The sequence below is a fragment of the Gavia stellata genome, chromosome 10 (assembly GCF_030936135.1).
Source record: "Gavia stellata isolate bGavSte3 chromosome 10, bGavSte3.hap2, whole genome shotgun sequence".
NCBI lineage: Eukaryota > Metazoa > Chordata > Aves > Gaviiformes > Gaviidae > Gavia > Gavia stellata.
Genome location: NC_082603.1, coordinates 25,659,339 through 25,685,126, shown reverse-complemented (window position 1 = coordinate 25,685,126; position 25,788 = coordinate 25,659,339). Strand labels below are relative to the sequence as shown.

Genomic DNA, 25,788 nt, shown 5'->3' with positions numbered 1-25,788 from the left:
CCGGGGGAAGGCGGACACGTCGCGGGGGTGGGCGCCGCCGGGAGGCAGAGAGCCGCCCGGGCTTCCCGGGAGGCACGGGGAGAAGGGCCTGCCCCAAGGGCGGGGGAGCCCCTGCGGGCCGGGTCTGCACCTCGGCGCAGGTCTCAGAGCACAAGAAGGGCGAGCCAGGCCCCTGCTCCCGGGTCACGGACCCCGGGTCTCCTCCGGCCCGGCGCTGCCTTCGCGGGCAGGGCCCCTCCTCAGCGCCGCTCGGCGGGCAGGCCCTCCCCCTCCTGCGGGCTACGGACTGATCCAGAGCAGAGGGCGGGCGTGGATTAACGTGGCGCACATCCAACTATACCAACGGCCCTACCCCAGACCCCTTCTTTGCAGAGCTCCTATCTCCCTGCCTTACGTGTCAGGAGGCACTGGCACCCTTGCCCTGGCATAATCTCACCCCATTCAGCCTCAGCCTACTCGAGGGGAGCAGTCACTTGGCTCTGGCTCAGCTCATGCAGCTGCTTCGCTTTTCCCACAGGACCGGTAACCTACCAGACAAGGCAGACATGGCTGCTGCAGCTGTGACAGTAGAGACCTCCAGAAAACTCGCACAGCAGCAGCAAAGCCATTGGCGGAGACCTGGAGGCTCATTTCCCCCTGTGCTACTTCAAGATAAAAGTTCGCAAGCTTCAACTGTGCTGTGTTATTCCATGCAGTACCAGAGCTGGGAATCGCAGGCTTAATAGAGATACAGAATTAATCCGCTTTTCTTGGGAATTCTCTCTGCCTGCTTACTTTTTCTTGATTAGAGAAGTAACTAGAAAAAGTTAACTGCGGCCCTGACATTAGAGGGGGGAAAAAAAGCTCACGGTCGCACACTGAGTACAGTATTTATTTAAGACATGCAAACACACAAGTGGAAATACATGCAACAAAAGCCACTTTTCTTGGCAGGATGACTGCTGTTAATATTCTGCATAGAGCCTTCAAAGTAAAATTGCCTCCCTACTGATTTGCAGTAACAACAGTATTCAAAGTCATGCATGTTTGATTAGAATAGTAAAAAACCAACAGGGATTTCATCTCCCTTAGCAGAAAACGTCCAGTCTAGTAAAGAATCCTAACTGAGCTGTAATGGCTTTCTCCACTGAGGTAAATTCAGCAGGAATTAGGAAACACTTTACTGAGGAACAGAAATTCTTTAAATTTTACATAAGGATTACAAAAAGTGATAAACAGGTTTGTTCCAGTTCAGCTGCATGCGGTGAGGCCCAGGGCAGGAAATACTTGAGGAGGCGTTATGCTTGAGATGAATATATAGTTTTACTATAGGCCCACTATAAATGAGGTTATCAAAACCAGAAGAACCTAATTCTTCAATTTTTGAACTATTTGAATACAGAGGATTATTTTTCTAATTATATGTTTGTTATTGCTATGAGAAAAATAAGAAATAAGGGTTCTTTATCTCACTTACAGTTGCTTAAGCTTTCTTTATCCAGCAGCAAACAAGGAGTTGTGCCTATGACTGTCTCTGAATGGCATCAACAGATCTGAAAGAGTTCCTTTGTTTTAAATCTGAGGCGCCTTTGGAAACGGCCTTGCTACGCTGTCTGCACCACAGCAAATTAGTATTAATCCTATTCTATGGGTAGAGAAAACCAAAATAAAGTGTTAACATTGCTAAGGCCACAGAAGGTATCACCAGTGGAACACTGCTAGGTACTAGCACCTCATGTCCTTTGTACTCAGATGGCGAGGCAATTCATTAAGAGACTGAAACAAAATAAAGCCTTTGTTAGAGCTACAGTTCCAGTCCTGCTCAATGGTGTATCAGCACTCAGTAAATTAGTCCCTGCCAGGGAGTAACACAGAGACATGGCAAGTGGGAAACCAGAGGCACAGGAAAGGCAAATGACTTGCCCAGAGTTACCAGCAGGTCAGCGGTAGAACAGGGGACAGGACCAGCTCTCCCAAGCATCAACCCAGGCAGCAGTCAAAAATGCAACATTAAAATGGAAGGGGCCCTCTGACAGGTCTTTGCTCTTACTGTATAGTCAGGAACTAATTTTGTGACCTTCCAGAACTCCAACTAGACATCTTTGGTAAAGAGACACTGGGAACTTTAGGGGAAAAGCAGAATGTTTTTCTACAAGACTTGCTAAAAAGTTCTTGAGGCTTTTGTGATAGGACGATCAGAACTATTGTCAGAGCTGAAACCTATCCAGGTGACAAGCAAATGAGAGGATTGCCCTGAAGGCCTGCTCCAGGGTATGCATTTATTCTCCTCAAATCTACAGGTAAATTACAAGAAAAAGAAAATAGAGAAGAGAGATTTCTAAGTCCCACAAGTACTCTGAAGGGGATAAAAAGCACTGGGCATGGCTGGTTACTTGGGTTTTAATGAGTGGTTTATGGACATAGTGCAACTGTAGCACATTTCACTTTGATGTCTTTATTAATATTTTTATACAGGGAATAAAGTTGATGGCTGAGCAGTGGTTTACTCTTAAAATGCTTTCATGCCTTTCCCCCTTTTTTCCCCTCATGGTAGTAACGAAAGCTTTCAAAACTGTTTCACAGGCAGTAATCCCAAAGTATTGCCCTAACCTGATAACAAGGTGTTTGGAACTTGATTTAGGCTCCCCCACTCCTTGTCTAATCCCCGAAAGATTTGACGTTTCCAGGAGCAAGCTTGCAGTCATTGTAATGAATCCACAAACTTCGACATGGAAGCTACAGTATCTCCAGAAAGGAGGTCAATTAGAAGCAGTACATTTTCAGTAAACCTAATCAGGAAGGAAGGTTTTATTTGGACAGGTTTTTTGACAAATTTTGGCAACAATTACTTTGTGGAAGAGTGTGCAGAGGAGCATGTTATACTAATGCCTTACTTTCTAGTAGTTAATAGGGGTCATTGAAGGGGTAATGGGGGTGTCCAGCGTCTCTTGCTACTAGCTTTCCATTCACCTGCGAAGTAAACAGACAGATTCAAGTGAAAGATAAAAATCCATTCTTGCTCTCAGTTTCAAACTCTGCATGGTTTAGATTTTAAACCTTCATATCCCAAACATCTGGGAGTATCTTCTTCAGCTTAAACCAGAGCTGTTCCCTCTACCCCTGAGTCCTCTTAGCACTTCTTGAAAGAAAAATAAAAAAAATAATTAGAAAAAAGGATAGATTTCTGTAGCCTAGAGCAAGCGTCTTTCAAGCTGCTGAGGCTTGAAGAATTAGATTAAGATTAGTTAAAAGCCTTTTGCCTTGCAGCCATTATCGAGTAAGTGTTGTAACACGCACACTTCAAAACACCTTATTATGGAGTCGGAGATTTGCCCATGTTTCCATGATAGAGAGTTGCCGGGCTGCCGATTGTACAGATGGATGAGATGAAACACATTGAATAACTTGTTCAGGGTCATATACTAAAGCATTAATAGTGTCACTGAACTCCTTCATAGCACTTTTTGTTTAAGAACATTTCCCTGGAAGGCCAGCTTCCCCAGCTGTGACATGGGACTACTGAAACTGATACTCACAGATAATGAAGCAGAGGCTCAGGCTGGCCCAAAAGCAGATGTGGCCATGCAGAAGTCTCAGTTCCTACATCCCACCTCTAAACATTCAGATGCAGATGTTGCATTTCGAGATGCACTAAGTCCATTGCAACACCCCCAACTTCTGAGGAGCTGAGGTAAAACCTTGCTCCTCATCTGCAACATTTGGGGAAATTTAGGTGTAGCATCGGCAAAGAGACACACCTCCCTGGGTGAAAGACTAGCATCATTCAGCTAAAACGTATATTAAGCGACTAATGACTGAATAAAGGTTATGTTACAGAAATAATTGATTTTTTTTATACATATAAATTTCATTTTTTTTTTTACATATAAATGTGATGTTAGAGATCACTCAAAATGTTACGGGGCAGAGGGAATCACAGGGACTTCAAGCATCCACTAGCAAGTCCCTTTATTAGTTTTCAGTATAAAACATGCATTTCAAAGCAACAACTGGAACCCCTAGTAACAAATTGTTTACAGTGACTACTGAACTGTGAAAGTAGTCACTTGGGGGCACTACAGAGCAGAAAACTAAGGTGTTAAGGTTTAATATCTGACTGATGCTCAGATTAAAATAAAATAAAGCTGAAATGAAGCTGCAACTGAAGACAATCCTTAAAACTGTGGACAAAAGTATCACAGTATCTTCAGGTTTCCTCACATTCTCTTGAGAGCCAAGAACTTCCCTATGTCCCTAGAATTCATATTCCTCATTTTTTTCCCCCCAGTTTCTTTCCCCTGCATATTTCACTACACAGAACAGCTCTTCAGGTAAGCATTCTTCATCGCGGCATGCCAAGACAGCAGCTGCCAGAAGCAATGTTTCACATAGCTGATTCCAGTCTACCCCAGGAATTTGAGAGAAGGGGGGGGGTAAAATCAGCAGCGAACACACTGCAGATCAACGGGAACTAACTATCCAAAATAGACAGATCACCATGTGTACAACACCATCACTCCTCCTCTCCTGGCTTGCTAGCCATTGAAGTTTGGCTTAAGTATATTCCTTGGACAGTTATGTGTTTCCGGAAGTTTGGATTTCAGGCTGGTGCAAGGTAATTTCCAACCTCTGTCCAGATAATGAACTGTTAAGTATAAAGCAACTTAAATTGTCTACATGCGATGTAACAGCCTCTCCTCAGGCTTTAAACAAAACACAGTGTGGAGAAGAGTGGCACAACTATAAGGACTTGTTATATGTCGACAAAGTAAAGCAAGGAAAAACTGTCTCGTCAGTTATGATAGGAGCTCTGATATCACTGCCGTATCACACTTTGAAATCCAGACACTGTTAAGTTAGATTCATAAAAGAGATAGGCATGAAAGGTTAGACAGGAATTTTAATTCACAGTTGATGAAAATTCTGATAAGCCCAGAAGGGATGGGCAGGAGACAAAAGGTTCCGCTAGAGATCTTACAGCTACAGAGTCGTGTTTTAATTCTCCTCATGTTGCTTCTTCCTTTCTTGTTATCTGACAATATGGCAATACCTTTGAAGCCCAGCTGCATCACATTCACCCTTTTTCTAGTTGGCTGGGCTAGCACTTTGAACTGCATTTCATCTCTCCTTTGTGAATCACTGTGATCTGATCAGGTCTCCCAGGTAACAAAGGCACATGAATTATCCCTGGCTCATCCAAGCCAGGCTACATTCTAACATATTTTGCAGTTTCACTAACAAAACAACTCTGTTTGCAGCGTGAGTAGCAAAACACTTGAAAGAAACATACTGTCGTGTCAGCAGCAGGTGTGCTTCACTACCACCACATTCACACAGATCAGCAGCTAAGCTCGCAGTTTGGTGTACAGACTCCTGACCCATAAGCACAAAGATAATCCTGCAGGGATGCGGGGGTTTATATTTACGCACACATACTGAAGCAACCATACAGTTAAAAGCATGGCCTTGAAGTTCTCGTAAGCCCCAGCATGACAAAACAGCAAAAGCTGTAACAAGTATCTACCCTTGATATGAGACAGTCGTTCACCACACATTCACAACTTCTCTTTTCTAACTCAGAATAGTCAATGATATGCTCTCAAGTACTCAAAAAAACTCAGTGATAAGTCCTGGAGAAAAGCTTTCCCCAGAGAATTCCTATAGCCAGTAGCCACTGACTATTGAAGAATAATTTACAGGCAGACAAACTGCTGGAGAAGCAAGGGTATGCTTGACAGCCTCCAAATTTGCAGAGAGACCTACTGTATCTATGGAGTGTACTGTACGATAGAGAAGGGATAAATCACTTCAGACGCACTATAGCACAGTTGCCATATGTTGGTTGGTGACACAACAGCGAATGGCAACAGCTCTCTGCTGCATAGTCAGAAGCAGGACAATAAGAAACGAGGAACACTATAAAGACAGGAGACATTGAAATTGCTTTTTTTTTTTTCAGTAAGGGGAAAGGGACAAGGTTAGTTCCTTTAATATAAGAAAAGACAGACTAAGAAGCCATCAACACTTATAAGGCATTGGTTCCTCTAAAAACAGACTGGCACCTGATAGCACGTGAGGTAAGGTTTCATATGACAGAGTAAACTACTGATGCTAAAAAATGCTGTGGCTAATGGATTTGAGAAGAAAAATAACACAGCCTAAAGCCAAACTTAGGAAGGTCATTACAACAGATGCTGAAAGGGGGGATTATCCAGTGGAGGGGAGTGGACAAATTCCCTCATGTGACTTTCACAATGGATGTGGAGAACTAATAACACCCTGAGTCTTCACTGATCTTAGAGATTTATGGTATAAGTAGACAGGGACAACTGGAACAAGGGGTACTTCTGGAGGAATGACATGGACCTTAGCCTGCCTGTACATGAGAAGAACAAATCAGCAGGAGGCTAAAGGCCCGTGGACAGGTCAGTAATGAGAACGAGGGAGCCATCAGTGGCCAAAACAGAGGAGAGAAGTTTTCAAAAAGCTACCTTTTTTGTACGAAGCTTTTGAAAAAGTCTTTCATTTTAGACACCCTAAAAAGATGTAGTGCTCTTATTCAGTAAGTAGTTCTGACAGGGACAGTAAAAGAAAGAAAACCGCAGAAAGCCCAAGTTGTGGTCACATGCACACGATCAAAACCATTAGAAACGTAAGAAATTTACCGTAATCATTGGCACAATGTAACGCCAGTTTTTATTCAGGTTTCCAATGTGGCTCATCTCCTCTTCCGTGAGGCTGAAATCAAACACCTGAGAACAAAAGCAAGAGGCTTTATTCAAGAACTATAGATTTTTCATGTTTAATTGATGTTGAGTTTTGCCGCTTGGTTTTGTTTCCTTTGCAAGTCACAACCATCCCCTTGTACTGTGAATTTCTCCAGAGATCCACAAGCAATAGAGCTGACTTAAAGGCAGAAAAGTTCCATTTCTCCATCATCCAGAACAGAATGGAACAGCAGCAGTGAGCCGAGACATTGCTGACCATTTCAGTGTTTAATTTCAGATGACAGTGCAACAACACAGTTGTAATTGAGGCACACACACAATACTGGAATAATTTATTAAGCTGTAGTTACATAATATTTCTTTTGTACTTTCAAAAAGAAAACCTACATCCTATATTAAAGATGTGAGATCCTAGTGTTAAAAGCCAAGTAAATTAAACATAATGCAACCTGTAATATTTCAAACACCTTCAGAAGCTGCAACTTTGGTAAGTCTGAGCCTCAAATAGAGGGAATTTCCATGCAACTCTGACCAACAGAATTTATGTATCTGGAAAAATCTTGGCTTCAGACAGTATTAGTTTGTCTTCTGTTCATAAATATGAAGTTGCAACTAAACCCATTTTATAACAAACACCAGAACAAAGGCTTAAAGCCTGAGGTGTTCATACACCTGCCAGCTCTTACACTGATACTGCATAGCACTCTTCCACAAAGACAGAAAGCCGTGGGACTGTTCCTCCAAGTGTTGCCTACTCAGTCAATATTCTGTTCCCATGCAGATCTAAACCTTGAGTAACTGCAGTGTTTACTCAAACTTCTTGACATTTCTAGCAGCAAACTACATGGCAGAAGTTGGTTTAATGGGAGTAACAGTTACAGAAACAAGTCTTAACTTAAAAACAAGTATGTAACCAGCCAATCTGTATGATTAATGGCTGAAAAAAGATCACAGGAGGCGATTCAGACACTTCCCTCCAAATTATTGGAAGTCAGAGTTTTCAAATAATTTCTAAAGCAAACTGTCTACTTCAGAGCAGAAGTGAATCACACTAATTCTATTCCTTCATCATCATTAGAATAGCAGTTTGCTGCAGAAATAGTCACCAGCCCTGACTTACAGGGTAGAACAGCCGTTATTCATAAATAAGAACCATTAAACATCATTAGAAGTCTCCCTTGTTCAATAAATATATCTCAGATAGATTTCAGTAAAGATTTTTCATTTAGACTTCTACCAAGGACATTCTTTACCTTTTGAGAACGAGACTGTGCATGTGCACATATGCACACATGCGCGCATAGACACTTAGTTGCTTAAGACATACCAAGTTTGTTTTCCAAAAATCTTTACCCTCCCTTCTAAGCATGCGCATACACTGACGAACCACTATGAACCAAGTGCCTCAGCTTGCTGTTCTGCAAGTAGTAGGACAGTGTATTACTCACATGAAAGGGCATTGCTGAAACTCCTTTCCTCCATTTAAACTTACCTGGAGATTCTGCTGAATGCGAGCAGGAGTGACGCTCTTGGGAATGGCAACCACTTTACGCTGCACTTGCCATCTATTAAGAGAGGGAGGAGAGAAGTCTTCTATGCGTGCAGGTCAAGAACCCTGATATTTATTTTGGTTGAGAAATAATCTGTGGCAGCTGAGATGCCACTTACATTTCTGTATGAAATAAAAATATCCAGAAGAGGGCTGACATAGCACTGTATTGTATTAGGACCTAGCATGTACAAGCTCAAGGAAGACAGGAGCCACTGGACTAATCAATGAGGGGAAGATGCTCATGCCTTTGAACAAGCAAGCAAGTTTCAGGTGCTTTAAGCTAGAAACCCAAGAAACAGTTAGAAAAAAGGTACTCAAGCATTTTCCACAAGTTCTAACATGACAACTACTGAGAAACTAGAAGAAAACCCAGGTCCCTCGAGTGCCTGTCTAGTGGCTTGAGCACCAAGTCTTGAACATGTTCAGCTGGCAGGGTAACTTGCTGCTGCCCAAGACTGTACTAGTGACACTGATAGATACAGAGCCAGACAGAAAATGAGGATAGAAATCCAATTTTACTTTACAAGGTGCTGATCACATTCTGGATATCACTCAATCACCTTGTTTCCCAGTATCCAGTAGCTGGCTTTTGCTATATAAAAACAAAACAGCAAATGGTTCTTCAGTGCGAAGAAGGAAGGTCCCTTCCTCAGCCCCTCTTCCTGGGAGCCCATCTGAATGCAGTAGCAAATGCTCAAGGGTTCAAGCAACTGGCCACGGGCAAATTCAGTAGGCAGCAGTCAAATGTGGTACACCGCTGCCTGAATTGTCCTACTGCTATTCCACAGCAAAAAAGGTAGTGAACTGTCCCAGGCATGGATCCAGGCCCTGAATAGACCCCTCTGGTTTAGTCCATCCACCTGCTCTAAGGCAGGACCAACTCTACCACCTCTGTAAAACAAGCCCCAAATAGGGTTTGCTTTTGGCACTCCCTGTGACCTTAACTCCCCACCGATGTGGAAGAACATACACTGCAACTAGATTCCTTCCAGCTTGCACATTTTGCTTTGTTTAAGGCCACATCCCAAATGCCACCCTCTCTGACAATTGCTCTGTACCTGAGAATGATCTGTGCAGGTGACTTGCTGTACTTTTCTGCCAGTTTTTTGATCCCAGGTTCTTCTAGAAGCACAGGCTCATCTGGGTGTTTCCACATGCGATCTGGAGAACCAAGGGGACTGTAGGCAGTGACAACCAGTCCTTGTTTCTGGCAGTGAGCTATCAGCTCGTTCTGAGCTAGGTAAGGATGGCATTCTACCTGTTAAAATGACCCACAATGAGTGGCTAGAGAATAGATAACAACACAAAACTCTAAGCAAACAGGAAGTCAAAAGCACAGCAGAATCAAACATATCACAGGAGGTCATTCCAGATTCTGCAAAACCTTATGAGGATAAGCTTTAATGAAAGAACGAAAAAGTGTCTGGTAGGCTAAGTTTACAGGAAAAGGAGAATAGATTGCCTAAGTTTAGAGTGCTGGATTTTCCCCATGTACCAAACAGATTATCCAACAAGCAAGGAAGCTCTCTACAGAATGTATTCCAGTTACTCCCCCCAGTCTTTCTCTCATAGACTAAATTGTTCCTTACAGTGAAGATGAACTCTTCCACAGGCCTGTTCAACTAAGCAGGCATAAATGGCCACAGAATATGGATATAGGCCTCCTCCCCAACAAATTGATCTGCCTGAAAAGACCACCTCTGTGTCCTTACTCCTGCAGAGGTGGCTATATTATTCCCTGTATGTAAGAAACTACACCCCTTGTGCTAAACACATAGCATTGGCTTGCAAATTCTTCACTCTTAAGGACACATAGGAAAGGTATTTGTCCTCTCCGTTATTCACCTTACCTGAAGCACAGCTGGTTTGACAGTAGCCACACTTAGTACATCATCAATCTGACGACTGTTGAAGTTTGACAGCCCAATGGCTTTCACGAGACCTTTTTCCACCAGCTTCTCCATAGCCTTCCAGGTATCCTTGTAATCAGTGTAATCATAACGCATCGTGTTATCAGGATTCTTTGGGAAGAGATTGTCCCCTCGTCTATAGCACCAAAGGTAAAGTATAAGTACATACACCACATTATTTATACTATGTTAGTTCTTCACTAGAAGAAAATTTCCTCAAAGTATTCTCAAAAGCTTATACATAGTTTGGAGGACAGTACAAATTGAGCTGATTTGCCTGTTGAATTCCATTATGCTGACTTAACCTAGAAGAAATTATTTCACATACAGTCTTTCCTATGTAAACTTGTTATACAGTACTTTGAACTACTTACCTATACAGTAGTGACTACACAAAACTGATAAGCCACTGTATACACAGCAGCAGCTCTTTGCATACTTTGATCCTAGCAAAACAACTGATTTAGAGAGCAGCAACTCAAGAGGGCAGCTTTGGTTTTTCAATTTGTTTTTGAGGGAGGACTGATATTCTTCATAGTCTGTCTGGAGCTGCTACCAAAGGGATCTTGGTTAAGAAGTATCTAGGAGAGACTGTATTCAAAGTACGCTGGTTTCCCACTCCCTCTGGATTCTGTAGCAATGTCAGCACTCAATACAAGCACAGATTCTCACAGAGGTCTTAACATGTACATGTTGATTGCAGGTTGGGTGTGTTTCCAGTTAGTCCTACCAACTCATTTAAAAATAAAATAAAATTTAAAAAAACAACACCCCCCCAAACAAAAAAACACCAAAACAAACCAAAAAACAGGCACAAAGAACCTGGTTATGCCAGGTGACACCACCACACTGCCAAAGGGTCTCTGGTGAGTCCATGCATGGAGGGGTGCTGGCAAACCCACTGGAAGAGCACTGCTTCATAACCACTGCAGGACTCTGCTAGCTCAGATCTCTGAGACTGTCTTACATAGCTCTAGCTTAGCAGTGAATGGTGTGAGAAATGGCAGCAGCTGGGGACAAGGGGAGATCATTCTTGTTCACATTGATAAATCTAGAACCAAAAATAACTCCAAAAACCTCATGAGCTCCCCACTCAGAAAAGCAGCCTCATATGTCAAGAATAGTATATTAAGCGAGAGATTAATTTTCAAGTCCTAAAGGCACTGTGATTTTCATCTGGAAGTGTATTTTAATTTCTGTGTAAATAACATTCGTTTGCTCAGCTTCCCAATACAACAGGCATTATAGATAACCACACATTAAAGCAGTTGAAGTAGAGCTAATGGAAAACTGGAGAGTGAACAGTTTCCAATGAGAAAACATGAAACTGCTTTATTAGAATGTCAGTTTTGTCAACTGTTTCCACAACATCAAGCAAATTTAATTATTAGTAATACCTAAATATACATCATTATTTGTGTTATGTATTATTATCAAAGCAATGTTTAATGGGGTTTTTTTCAAACAACTGGAAAACAAACCTGTTTCACAACAGGGGGAATTTTTAACAGAAGTTCTTCCTCCAAACCAGCTCTGGTTGAAAACACTTCCTCATTCTGTTATGCTGAGGAATATATTTATAGTTTGAGTGTCTTTCCTCTTATCATTAGTGTTGTATGCTTTATAAAATTCAATTCATATGACTAGAAGGGGAAAAAAAAAAGTTCTCAAATTTGCAGAACAGACAGAAGCCCCTTAACGTGACAGGGTTTCCCCTGTTGAGTGAAGTGTCCATGCAAACATCTGGTCAGGAGATTTATTCCCCACCTGCCTTTTTTCTGATTGTAGTGGGGGGACTGCTTCTACATCTACAAGAAAATAAAGCAAGGAACTCTGCCTCTGATGGGGTTGTAGGGTAAGTGCATTTAGCACTTACCCAGAAAACTTTCTCATCTCGTATTTCTTCAAATTGTAGAATTACTGCAATTAAAGTGTCATAAGAAGTCATTTTCATTTCTTCCTCATAGAGATACCACCATGATACTGCATGTGCTTGGCCACTCCAGTACAGTTAATAACTATTACTGAAAAGTGTTGTCTTCTTTACAAAGCACTTAATTCTCATTTTACAGATAAGTAAAAGTAAGGCACAAGGCAGCTTTGGCATTTCCTCAAGGTTACCATGTAGGTCAATGGCAGAACCAAGAAGAGCTGCCACACTTCCCCAATACCCAGATGAAGGCTATAGACTATTTTAAACTTCTAATATATTTTAAACTCAGCAAATATTTTACCCCACAGCAAGTCAACTTTTCAGCTAGTATAAGATGGCAAGCTTCAATATAGAAACCTGTCCCAAAAAGATTTATTACTTTTTCCCAGTTAGACTACTTTCAGCTACCTAACTTTAGCACCCATGCCAAACTGTCAGAAGTTTAGTGATCCTAATTTCATTACCTATTAAAAAATTTAAGTAGATTCTTAAAGATTTTAAATGAAGACTTAATAGCCATTTTTCCAGCCTCATCATTGCTAAATAATGAGAACAGTTATCCCTTTTCTATTTACAATACTACCACACAAAAGCAGAAATTTTGTCTCCTCCACTCTATGTTTACAGACATGCTACAAATCTAACAGTAAACAAATTCTCACCCAACTGAAATAGAAAGAAGAATGGAATTTGAGCAATTGTTTCTGCAAATGAATGGAACAAATATGAGCAAGTGTACAGGTTATGGGTAGAAAAGAGTTTCTATATGACAGTCCATAAGACTACGCTATTAGCCACACTGAAAAACATCTTGCAGGCAGTATACACAGGAAAAAATTCACAGCCCAGAAAGAAGCTCCTCAGGACTTAACACCAGCCACTTATGTAAAACTGGGGTTTCTGTTTTCTGTGCTCTTCCCAGGTAGAACTTACTCAAAGGCATGAGGCCAATGCATGAGGTACAGGTCCAGGTAATTCAGTTTCAAATCTCCAAGTGTTTTCCTTAGCGCTGGCTCTACATCTTCTGGGTGGTGCTTGGTATTCCAGAGCTTTGATGTTACAAACAGGTCCTCCCTTTTAATAACCTTTAAGAAAGGGAGGAGAGCATAATTTACTGGAAGAAGTTCAGAAAGGGAATTGTAGCAATTCCCCAGCTAGCTTTAAAACAAGTAGAACAATTTAAGTGTAACAAAAAAGTTAACACTTGGAACCTACAAATTAAACCTTTCAAAGACATACTGGATGGAGAAGAGCAAGAGAAATACACACTTACATTGACAAGTCCTAAAGCATACCAAATACTTAACAATTTATTAGAAGTTTTGAAAAACAAAACGATCCCCTCCACACACACTCTTCTCCAAACTTTCCAATTCAAGGGTTAAAGCCACTACTAAGCATATGTGGCCAAAAGAAAGGTTACTCTGTTTATTCAAATGTGAATTTTGTAATATCTAGTTAACAATTCACATATTCTAGGCACAACCAGCTAACTTACTATACTGATCACATGTTATAAACCAAGAATGCTTCTCATGGAAAGAGTGTGGGAAAATAAACAGAAGAAGTTTCCCCAAACATCTGCACTTGAGTTTCTAAGTTCTGAGAGGAACACACTAAGAACTGAGTGCCCTGTGCACTGTATTGGAAGGGTAAGACACAGAAATGAAACAAATGGAAAGCTGGTTAACTACAAAACACAAAAGGGAGATCATATTTGGCAAGCTGATGCACAAAACACCAGAGAGCACTTCTCACTGACTTACGTAGGACCAAGTTTCACTCAAGTCTATACTTTGTAGAAGGGGGAGTGATTAATTGCTTAGTTTCTCTCCTTCAACCATTCAGTTATTTGTGTGTTTCACATATGACTTGTACTCAAAGAGAAAGATGTTCTAAAAATTCTAGTTTTAATTTAGTTAGCTAATAGGAACTGAATAAGAGCGTTCTATGCTTCCCTGTATTAGTTACCATATCCAGTAGGAAGGAATCCCTGGGGCAAGCTGAAAACAGCCCCTCTCAAGCTAATCACATAACAAAAGAGATTGCCCTAAAGCCAAGGCAAAAGCAGCAGGAAAGCAGGAATGTAAGAACTTTCTTTCCAGGAGCTCTGAGGCTGTACAACTAATCCTTCTGCCCCCTTGGGCCAACAAGAGCAAGGAGATGAATTTAAGATTCCACGGTCAGGTCATCTATAGGAATGCCTGTCACATTACTTTATATTTAGGCCATGGACTCTTATTGCAGGCCCTAGAGTCATAGTTACCAAGCGTTCAAATGCAATCACTGTTTAAAAAAAAAGTATTTACTCACTCATATTTGATCTATAACCAAAAAACCCACAGTCACCAAATTTGCTGTGGCTACCCACCATTGTATGCTATTCTAGACTGGCAAACTAGAGTAACTTTTCATACTTTTCATATAAATCATGGCAAGTATTTTCCATTTTAACTAGTGATTCTGGGAACCTCCAATTTTTTGAACACACAGATTGGGACGCTGGGGGGTGGGGTGGTGTTAAAAAAGGCATTTTCTATAGTTTCCATGCAAATATTCCTGACAATCTTTTCTCCTCCTGACAGCCAGGATGGTTAGAGAGGACAGAAAGCCCCCTTTCATGCCTGTTTCTGATTAATAACAAACAGCTGGGATAGCCCAGGAGGAAAAGCCACAAATGTTAACTTTGCAGTCTCCTTTCAGGTCACAGTTGTAAATTTTGATACAACATACAGTCAGCATGGTGGTTCTTGTGTTTTTACCTTGTTGGGACCAAGGCATTCCTGGAAAGCCTCACCGATCTCTGCTTCATTGCTGTAAGCTGCTGCGCAATCGATGTGGCGATAACCCACACTTAGGGCATACTTCACTGCTTCTTTCACCTGTAATCAGAAACAGATTATCCAATGCAATAAGAGAAAAGGGACATATGACTGGAAGAAAAAAAATAGGGCCTTAGTGAGGAACACCCCCAAAGCACAGATCTACATAAGGTCATGAGACTCAAACAGAGTAGGATACGGTCCTCTGTGGCACAGCCTGTAGGAGCGAAGAGGGAATTGCTAGCCAGCACCCCAAGAGTAACAAGAAAACAGACCATGCACACAGGCCAAGCATGCAAGAACTCACCAGACAGAATAGGGATTCCTTCTTAACTACAGTTGTCACACTCTTCTTAAGTATAAAATGAGCTTTAAGAAACAGTTTTCAAATAAATCATGGCTTAGGAAGACAAACTTTCTGGAACTAACAGACCAATCGATCAGTATCAGTCAAGCCTGGAAGATATCTCCTCTCTCCCAGTAAAGGAATAGCCTGGTTTCTAATTCCAGAATTGCCAGAGTTTGGGTTTGGTTCAACTGCTAACACTTAATTTCTAAGATAACGCTATTTTATGGCACGCTTCTCCTTCACGTCTCATTCTCTCCGATTGCACAACAATGAAAGTCACTATACTGCTGAATTTTAACCCATGGCCTTCAGGGGATCTCCTGATGATGCTTGCAACTTTGCGTTTTGCCTTCCACTTTGCCGACAATGAAGATGCTGCCAACAGCAACGCGACCCTTGCAAGAGCCAAGAATCACTACATATTTCAGTGTCGTCATCATCTCCCATTAGGTTGATGAGTATTAAGTAAAATTAATTGCATTTAACTTCCAGTGGACAGTAAGCACATGTTCTCTTTTACATGTATCTATCTGAAGCGCTACAGCAAGAGTGCATCTCATCTGTACAGGGATTTCTATACACTACTCTTCATGGACTTGTCTCTCAAGACTGTGGGAGATCGTAAATTACTCTGTGTATAAGGCTTGATGCAACAGGGCCCTAATGTATTTATAGAGATTACATGTCTCTTGTCAAGAGATTAAAAAAATGTGTCCACAAAGGCCAGAGAGCGATTGATTTCTTCCAACTTAATGAAAAGTACCAGCATTTTCAATTTTAAAAGCTGACAAAATTATTAGCACCAGTTAAAGACATGTATAATACTACTTTCAGATGCTACAGAAAAAGAAGGGGGAATCAAATGTGAAAAAGATCTCTCTTCTACTGGTGGATTTCATTTGTTTTTCTTGTCAAGAACTGCAGTAAAGGCATACACAGGTTATTCTGACTACATTCTTTGGCATTTGGAGAGGAAAACTGGAATGTAGACCAGTTTTCCTTAGGCAGAATGACAAAGCACTTCTATTACTGCAGTGAAGGAAGTTCTTCCTTCCTCTAGCAGGATGGTATTTACAGCCCTTGTTTCACTTTGACAAAGACATTCCTCAGAAGGTCACCACAAAGTCGAGGTCGTGGTAATTCTGAAATCACTTGGGACATAGTAAAGGCTTTTCAGACTCAATATCCACCCTCCGAAAAGGTGAGAGTTGTGGAGCTGAAGCAGAAAGGAAAGGAAAAACGGCGGTGTTCTTTGTCAGCACCAATCCCCCGTTTCTTCTATCAGCATAATAAGTTTTTTTTAAATCCAAACAGGCACAACATTGGCCATAAAATGAAAATAAGCACCACTCACAGAAAACTCGGGATAAGGCACTCCAAACATGTCTCTGCAAAGTGAAAAACAGGAGGCTGTATTTCTGTATCAGTATGTTTTAATAAATTTCTAGCACTGAAAAACTGGGACTAGTCATGTACATAAGGTCTGGATTTGGGCAGAATCTGTATTTGTCTAAACTACTCTCAGCCTACTAAGACATTCCAGTGTAAACTGAGAGTTCTTGTTCAACGCAAAAGGCAAACAATCAAGAGAAAATGTGCAAAAAAGAAATTTCTGGAGGGGAAAAACCCCTAATAACAGATAGATGTAAATTTAAGAAGAGTACTTTAACAGAAATTTTTGTGGTTTTGAGATTATGTTCAGACAGGTACATGCATTTCCTGGGAGGCAGAGAAAAAAAAAAAAAAGGACAACAGAAGCAGTTGGAGATCCATATGCCTCTGGATATTTGGTGTTGTGAAGTAACAATGGCCAAAGGATCCCTCAAACTTTCCATACGTTCTTTAGTTTAGCCTCTCAATACTGCTATGGAAGGAGCAATTACTGAGTTCATTTTGCATTAGGTAAGTTGAGTCACACCGCTTAAGTGTGTAACTTAAGTTACACATCATGTAACTACAGAAAGTAGGTCTGAAAGCATCTTGAGACATCATCTAGTCTACCCGCGTGCCCCACAGCAGGGCCAACTAAGTCTAAACCACTCCTACTCACATTTATCAAAACCCTTCTTGTAAGTGACGGGCAGTCTATTCCAATGCTTAGATATCCTAATGTTCAAAGCCTTTTAGATGTCTAACCAAGATGGCCCTGATGCTGCATCCTATTCCTCACAGACACAAAATCCGTAGCTTCCCCTTTGTGAGGGCTTTTTGCAGATTTGGAAAGCACCAGCATGCCTCCTCTAACTTCTCTTGATCAGGTAACTGTAGGCACTTCATCTTTCATCACAACCCACCTTTCCCAAACCTTGCATCACTGCTGTTGCTGTCTCGTCAGCTGGTTCATGCTTTTCTTGAACTGGTTTGCCCCAAAACAGACACAGTATTGCAGCTGAAGCCTTACTGTCCTTCACTGTACAGCGGAGTCCTAGGAACTACACCCATTTATACATCCTAGCCAGGGACGTGGCCTTCCCATTCACCCTGTTTTGAAGATGGAGGAACATGATACTGCTAACAATCACTGGCAGATTCAGACACAGAATCTGTAAGTCCCAATTCATGATAATATCCACTACTAGATTTCCAGTTCTTCGATTTGCCCATCCCAAGGTGAAAAACTAACAAGCCATCTTTATACTTCAAAGCAACACAGAGTTCAAGTGACTCGGGAACCGCTTCTGCACAGCCCCAAGCCATTGCGAAGAGGCTTTCACTCTAACAGTTCCAGCCAATAATACTTGGAAAGAAAAGGCTCTGACGGGCTCCCCTGCTTCCTGCAAAGTTGTCACATTTTAGCAGTCCAAGTACCTTTGCTGACGGGAAACAGGAAAAAAACAGATCATGAGTCCACATGACATTCAGATGCAGTATGACCAGGACATAAGTGTTGCTGTATCACAGTTTGTACATACTGTACTACAGTTTGCTGAAAAGGAACTCAGCCCACCACATAACTAAAGCCAACTTAGAGCTGACATTCCCTAAAATAGAGTTTTGCCTGCTATCCTTCAGATGTGGAATTCAGGTTCCTCCCTTAATATATACCAGTAGTAGTGAATTTTTGTGCATCTAACAAGGATTCTCTAGATTGTCTAACAAACTTTACAAGAACTAAACAGTCTCCTCCATAGCTGCAATCCTGTCACAAGACACCCAGTCCCCAGTCTGACTGGTTTTGTAAAGTACACATTTCCTCTTCAGCTTTCCTGAAGCTCTGCACAGAAAAATGCAACTTCCCTCAGCTCCACGTCTCTTCCCCACAGAGCCAGCCTCTGCCACGGCAGGTTAGACTGTTCATCAGGTGGGGATCAATCCTCCAGGTTGAAAGCATGGCCCGCTTGAGAGAAGAGAACAAAGCATTAAAGGATTACAGATAATCAAGCTCCAATATTGAAAATGCCATGCTGCCGATATTCTTGACGCTCCTGTCTGAACAGACTTCTCTTTGAACTCATTCATGCTGCCAGTTCATAAGCTTCTGTACTGTGTTCCCTTCCATTCAATAGCCCTCCATCATGTTCCTATGGTAACATGTAAAACAAATTTCTCTTCTAGCATTTGATCATGTAAGACAGAAAACATCCTATTGTTTTCTAGGATCTAAATCCTATAAAATCCTACAGTCTTCCAACGTGGATTTAGATTCAATAATTTTCTCCCCCTATTCTTACCACCTAGGAAACGAGGACTGCAATGACACCGTTGTACTGAACTGCTAAGATCTGGCTACAAGGTCAAGGCTTACTTAGGATCAGGAACAGTAACAGCAATAATAAAGAAATTACTCAAAAGAGTAAGGTCAAGACTGAAAAGCAGCTTGGCAAGGAAAAGAATTACAATATGCAAAATATTTACCGGAAACAATTTAAAAGCCATCCACTTCCACTCTTGCTTCTAATGCAGCCCTTGCACAAAAGAGCTCTCAATAAATAGCTTGGGAAACAGCTAGATTAAATATAATCAATGGTAATTCTTCTGCTTCTCTAGGTTTTTGGCCCTTAGTCTTTAATTCATAATTACAGTTATTCTCCCTGAACTACATCATCATGTCCTTTTAAGGGTAAATCATTTGGACGCTCTGACAAATTGCTGAGTGATAAACAGGAATTTATTTATTCCTTAGGAATAAAAGCAACTTCTGTAACTCTGGCCATTTTCACTGCACTTTCTAGATTTGCCTTTAATACATTCTAGGAATAAGTCTTTGAAGATGGTAGATATTCCAAAGAAGTGATTCCCAATAACTTCCATGGGACCCCAGAGAAGATGGCTGGATCCTGTGTGGGGTTCAGCTGCTAGAAGCGCTGCTTACTACGGCAAAATCCATCTGAATTAGTTTAAAATTATGCACAAGCAGGATCTTTCCTGGTTCTTTAATAAGATCGCACTTTCCTCAGAACAGTTAGTGCACAAAATAAACAATGCATTCATATTTTGTTTGTTTAGTCTCAGGCACTTGTTTTGTTTTAGACAATGCACGTTTAACTGCTTTGGGTGCACAGAAATTCATCCATTCCTGCATGTTAATAAACTTAATTCAGCTATCAATTGATGTTTTAAGTGATAGAGCTGAACATTCACCCTTGTCCTCATTTAAGAGGTTGACCGAGCTCCTACACCAACTCAGCTTCCACATTAGCATAGCTTCTATTCCCAACAGACAGGAAGCCCAACAATAAAATGGCTCTGAATAAATTTAATTTTTATAGCTCGTTTCCCACCTTTTCCTCTAGCTGGAAAGAGAGGATAGCACATCATCTTGAGAAGGGTTTTAACTTCCCCTCTCCACCACAAGCACAATGTCATCCGACGTACTCCAAAAACCATCATGAAGCTAACACAAGACTAGCAGCAAGATATACATTTACTGCGCAGACACAATGGTACACATAATCCAAAAGGCATTTTAAACAACTATACCAGCTAAGAATTCCACCAAGCAATGGAAATTGCCTTTCACAGCAAGTATGTGCACTCTTCCCCCAAGAATTTATCTTCCAACTAAATGAAACAGAAAGGAAAAGACAGACGAGGAGGAGAAGTAGTACAATAGGATGCACAGTCCATAGCGTGCAAACATTCCCACAGTTCGCAGTAACACACAGAACTGTTTCCAAGTGTGGTGTTTGCCAATTCATCGCACGTAGAAACAGAGTGAATGCCCAATGACGCATTAGTCATCTTAGTCTAAAAGCAGGACGAACCCAAGCAAGTTCTTTGTTTTTCTGCTTAACAGAGGCTGACTGCTGGACCAGGACTTGTTACAAGAACAACTGGAGTTCTTGCCTCCCAAGATGCTGCTTCCAGGTGAGTCATCAGCCCAAGCCAGAGGGATGTCTGGTCAAACTGGCAGCCTGAGGATTTACCAGTGGAAGAGTCAGGCACCAGGTTACAGCTACAGCATTTTTTCCCACTCGTTTGTCTCTTTCTGGATTCATCTCCCAGAGCACCACTGTATATACATACATACCTTCCACTGACTTTAGTAGACCTAAGACTAAAACCATTCAGGCGAAGGATCCAGGCCTCGGATCTAGGATCTTCAAAAAAGGCACACAAAATACTAGTTGGGAGCACAATTTTGTATTGTTCTCTGCTTACTTGGCCACGTTCACTCTTCCAAGTTCCCAGTCCTATGAGAGGCATCTTCTGCCCAGTGTGGAGTGCAACGAAGTTGCATGCTGCAGACATTTTTGCCTGAAGAAGAACAAGAACAAACAGAGTTTTGCAGCAATTCAGTAAGTTACAACAATTTACCTTTTCTGTGCAAAAACGAATAAAATCATAGAGGTCCTCACGATGCTAGAATAAAGATGAAGCAGGTTCTTTACAGTTTTTACTGGTATAAAGGAGATGACTAGCTACTCTGGGGAGACTAGAAAAGGAGCCCTTTTTCTCCTCTTCCCTCTTATTCCCTTTTCTCCTTTACAATGCACAGGTTTAAGATTTCTCAGAGCTGAGAAGTACAAAAAGAAGCATCCTGCAATAACATACAATTAATAGAGAAGCTCAGGTGAAAACATGACTTTTTTTTTAAATCAGCAGTAAGCATTGATGAGGCAGAAGGGAGGAAGAGATGTTTGTCTGCCCTTAGCGTACAGTAATTCCATAGAACTTCTGCACTACGTCTTTCTCTTTTACCTACTCACTACCAGCTGGCTCAGGAACCAAGCTCTCATTACTGCTGCAGTGGGGGAAAAAGACATTTTGTCAGAATCAGCTGGTGCAGGTTAAGGTTTGAAGACCTGTAAAGGCAGGGTTTTGATTAGGAATCAATGGTAAAGGCATAGTCCAGAAAAACAAAAAATAATGCTCCGAAGAACATCACTGCTGAAGGATTAGTCCCATCTTTTTATGTGCTTTGCCACCCTTCAATCCCCATTTTCACCAACTCGGAGCCGAACTACAGCTCATTATCAAGGCTGTCTGGCATTGTGAAGAAAACCAGAAACATTTTGGCTCCCTTGGCAACAAGCCTAATTGTTTCTGAATTGTTATATACCTGCAACAGGCAAATGCTACCAAACGAGAAGACTACTTTTTCTTTTTTAAACACTAAAAACCCCTCTCTGATGTGAAGTCAGGGCTAGCAGAGAGGACAAAATGGAGGCACTTTCAAAGGTGGACACTAGGAAACAACACCTCAGTATACAGATCACATAATAAAACTGGTGCATATATAATTTTTTTTTTAAATCATTTGACATAGAACTTGAAATAGCTGTGTGCAAAGTGATCTAAAATGCAGTAGGACCTTACACATTTATGTGTTTTGAATCCCAAAATAACTTTGTCTTCCTGCTTATTCAGAAAGGGACACTACCTTTTAAAGACCTGAAAGGTTCCTTCTTCCCATACTGCCAAAATCTGCATGTGGACTCTGACGGAAATTCAAGACTAAGAGCTCAATTCTTGCATGATGCATTTCAAATACAAACAGAATGCAGTTAACTAATATTGCTATTATGGAAAGCGTCACACACCTGATTTAGCACAAATTCACAGAGGAGTAGCGTTCTTCTGTTACTGAAGGGAGAATGAAAAAAATGATACAAAGTCAGTTGTCAGTTTGAGCCTGGGCTTCTCTCTCATGCGTAGCACTGTGATATGCAAGCATTTTCCCTGTGAAATTCAAGAGAACAAAGGTCCAGCAGGATCTTCAATTACCTGTTGCTGGCTTTATAGCTGCTGCGAACAGCTATCTGCTCACAGTGGCAAAGCTTTTTATCAAAAAAGAAGGTTTCACAGTGTGTCCCAACATCCTCACAATCTACGTTTTTGGTTAAACTGTTAAAAAGAAACTGCATTCAGGATGAGCGCCAAAGCTGGCTAGCTGATTTCAGCAGAAGCTGAGGAAGTTACCTCCCAAATTCAGCTGTGCCCAAACTCATTAATCTTATTTGTTTAAAAAAAAACAAGAGTGGAAGCATAAAAAGTTGAATGGCTGACTATGTAGGAGGAATGGATGTTTTCAAAGCAGAGCATTCACACAGCATACTATCCCAAAATAACTCTGCCTTCTCCATGTTGTTATCATTTTCCTCAGATAATTAAGTTCCAGCTGATGAATGCGTTAACGCAAAAAGTTTGTTTTCAATTCCTTGCTTAGCTTCTCAAGCCATATTTTTGTAGATTTATGGCAGACACCAAACAGCACACTTGTTTTACAGAGAGACATAACAGAATAGTTGGAGTGATCCTGACCTGAAGGCCATTGTACAGCAAAGAGCTGGTGATCCATGTAACAGGTAACCTGAGTAGGTCCAGGCTTGTCTTGTGCTGTGCTTCATGCCCAGCGTGGCCTTCAGGCCCGTGCCGTGGGACGGACAACCACGGCTGCAGGATAAGCTCAGCAGCTAGTTGTAACAGGGGAGTCTGCAGGCAGCTCCCACTTGGTACCTGTGATTGCACCACCTACGTGTCCTTGCCTTTATCTAAAAAAGCAGGAAGTTCTCTTGAGAGCATCCTTTCTGTTTGACAGTAGGAAGGATGAATAGAGCTGTTTTTGTGTAAGAGAATCCCTAACAGCTGAAGTTACTGAAACGGAGTAACCTTTTCTATGGGCAGGGTCTGCACAACGTGCTGCATGTGAATCAGAGGTCTGTTCAATGCTGCACAACCCAGAGTGCCCTGCACCTGAAGGGATGTAAGATTATCAACACTACCCTCCTTCTTTATAGGGTTAGCTCTAGCTAAGAGCATTTGAGATGATACTTTACAGACTCCGAGTACCTTTTAAGAAAGGGGATTGTAACAGACCAGCACCTCCTGGTGCAAAACAGCAGTTAAACACGAACTAAAGGCTCTGAATTTGCACTGAGATGTATTAAGTCCAGGTGCTAGTGCTGAAGGCAATCATTGGTGAACCAAACTGTGGGTGTACATCTATTTTTTGGGGTAGGGAGTCAGAGAAGGAAGAATGACAGCGATAACAGTGTTCTCTTCCATTCTGAATTTGCGTAGCAATTTTGTAGTCAGCTACATGCATGTAGGTGCTTTTTACCTGAATTTAGTTGTCTAAATAAAGGTATGTTCTTCCACCATGCACGCAACTAAAGACTTAGGGCTTTTTGATTGACATTGGCCTATAACACAAATGTGACACAACCATACACTTCACACAACGTTACACAATCATCTTAAATGCAACACTTCAGCCCAGAAGACAAGGTACACGTTTAATCAATAACTAGCATCAGCACATTTTCTAAGAACCATCTTGCTTCATGCAACGCTGTTGTATATTAACATCGCAGAGAGAGCAGAACTACAGCCTCTGGAAGAATGGAAACATGCCAGAATTAGAAACACTGGAAGAAAACACACTAATTAATGCTTTCCACTCAGATTCTTCCCCTAACAAGGGGATGTAAGGGAATTACAGTATCTGCTGGCCATCATTATTCGCTTCATTAAAAAGCTGGAAGCCTCCTTTTAGAAGCGCAAAGACAAAAATAAACATAGAAGCAAACTAATTGTGGACAAGTAAGATGTGGTTTTGGCTTAACAATACTCACCTCTCCTATTGCCTCGTTTGCATAAAAGAGTGTGCTCAGAGTAATTCAAAGGCAACGCGAGCGGCCGGGATGGATGGAAGCCATCCAGGAGGATGCACTAGCAAGCAGGGAAGTGTAAACCAGACCTGTGCCTCGACCCACAGCTACAACTCGGTTTTCACCCGAAGCACGGAGTCTTCCACCAGTTAAACACACGTGAACACGCACTGAATTAATGTGTACACATATGCGAACAGGCACCGATGGAAAATAGGGAAGTCCCTGCCACTGAATCGCTTTCGCCCCACAGACGGGGTTGGGGCTCACCCTCCCCCGGAGGCGCTCGGCGCAGCAGCGCGCCCACCTCCCCCTTATCGGGGCGGCCCAGGGAGGGCCGGGCCCGCCCCGCCCCGCGGCGGGAGGCGATGGGGCCGCCAGCCCCGCGCTGCCCGCTGCCGCACTCACCCGCGCGCCGCCACCGCCGCCGAACCGCCCGCGTATAGCGCCGCCGCCCGCTTATAGCGCCGCCCGCCCCGGCCCGGCGCTTCCGCTTCCGGGAACGCGCCGCACTGGTTTTCACGCGCTGTGCGGAGCCTCCGTGAGGCAACGCTGAGGCTTCTGCAGGTGTTCCCTCCCGGCACGTTGTTGGCACCTCGCGGGTGCCCCGGCTGCCATAGCGCGCTGCGGAGCGGCGGCGCCCGGCGCACCGGCCTGCTGCGGGTTATCCGTCGGGTTTGCCCCGTTCCTCTTCCTTCCCCTCTCGGTTCGGTTCCCATCAGGAAATTCGGGCCGCCCGGGCTCTCCGTGTACAGCCCGGGGCTTAAGGGCAGGAAGCTGCAAATTGCAAACCTGACGGATAAAGGCTACGTGAAGCGTATGCATTGATGTAACAGTCTCCTCGTCTGCTATTTGCCTTGGCCTCGTGAAGGTGTTTTTACTGGCAGGAGGACAGAACTTCCCCAGTTTTATTTGGAGCCCTGGATAACAGGAATCCAGGGAAAGTGCAAGGCCAGTTATCCTTGTTTCGCTTCGGCTTTTGCGCTAAAAGGAGCCTAAGGAGAAAGAAGTGGCACTTCTCGGGGGACTAGGGCTGCTTTTGTTGCAGGTGCACAAGAATGCATTTCCTTATTTGTGCAAGAAGAGTGGAAGTAAGATTAAAGCAGACTGATTTTAGCCGAGTGCTTACTTCTGGGCAGGTACGGTCTTGCTGTTGTAGTCAAAGATACAGCCTTCAACAGGAGCAGACTTTGGCCTGTAACTGAAAGACTACACCTAGATTTACGGGACTGTACACGTAATCTTAAACACAAATAAAGAAAATTATAACCGTTCGACTTTCACTCCATGCTTCCATTTTTATAAGTAATCCATAAACATTCAGAATCTAAAAACGGTAAGATTAGATCAGAAATAAGGTGACATATTTTTATATATATATCTCTATATCTCCAACAGGGCTTTGAAGAGGCTGTTACTTATTTCCAGAAAGATCATTCTGGTCCAGATTCTTTGCTGTTCT

At 42.2% G+C, this 25,788-nt stretch overlaps 1 protein-coding gene across 2 annotated transcripts; it reads right to left on the bottom strand.

The window, feature by feature from the left end:
* Positions 1–853: 853 nt before the first annotated feature.
* On the bottom strand, positions 854–24,738 carry AKR1A1 (aldo-keto reductase family 1 member A1). Of its 2 annotated transcripts, none has more exons than XM_059822332.1 (9): positions 24,735–24,738; positions 20,875–20,970; positions 14,865–14,984; positions 13,036–13,187; positions 10,110–10,305; positions 9,318–9,517; positions 8,200–8,272; positions 6,645–6,731; positions 854–2,949 (listed from the first exon to the last, which is right to left on the bottom strand). In XM_059822332.1, exons 2-9 carry the CDS (start codon positions 20,962–20,964, stop codon positions 2,884–2,886), a joined length of 984 nt encoding a protein of 327 aa, XP_059678315.1. In that variant the 5' UTR covers positions 20,965–20,970; positions 24,735–24,738; the 3' UTR covers positions 854–2,883. The 2 variants fall into 2 exon arrangements, with proteins under 2 accessions (XP_059678315.1, XP_059678314.1); XM_059822331.1 differs by lacking the exon at positions 24,735–24,738 and adding an exon at positions 22,257–22,282.
* Between the last annotated feature and the right edge of the window lie 1,050 nt (positions 24,739–25,788).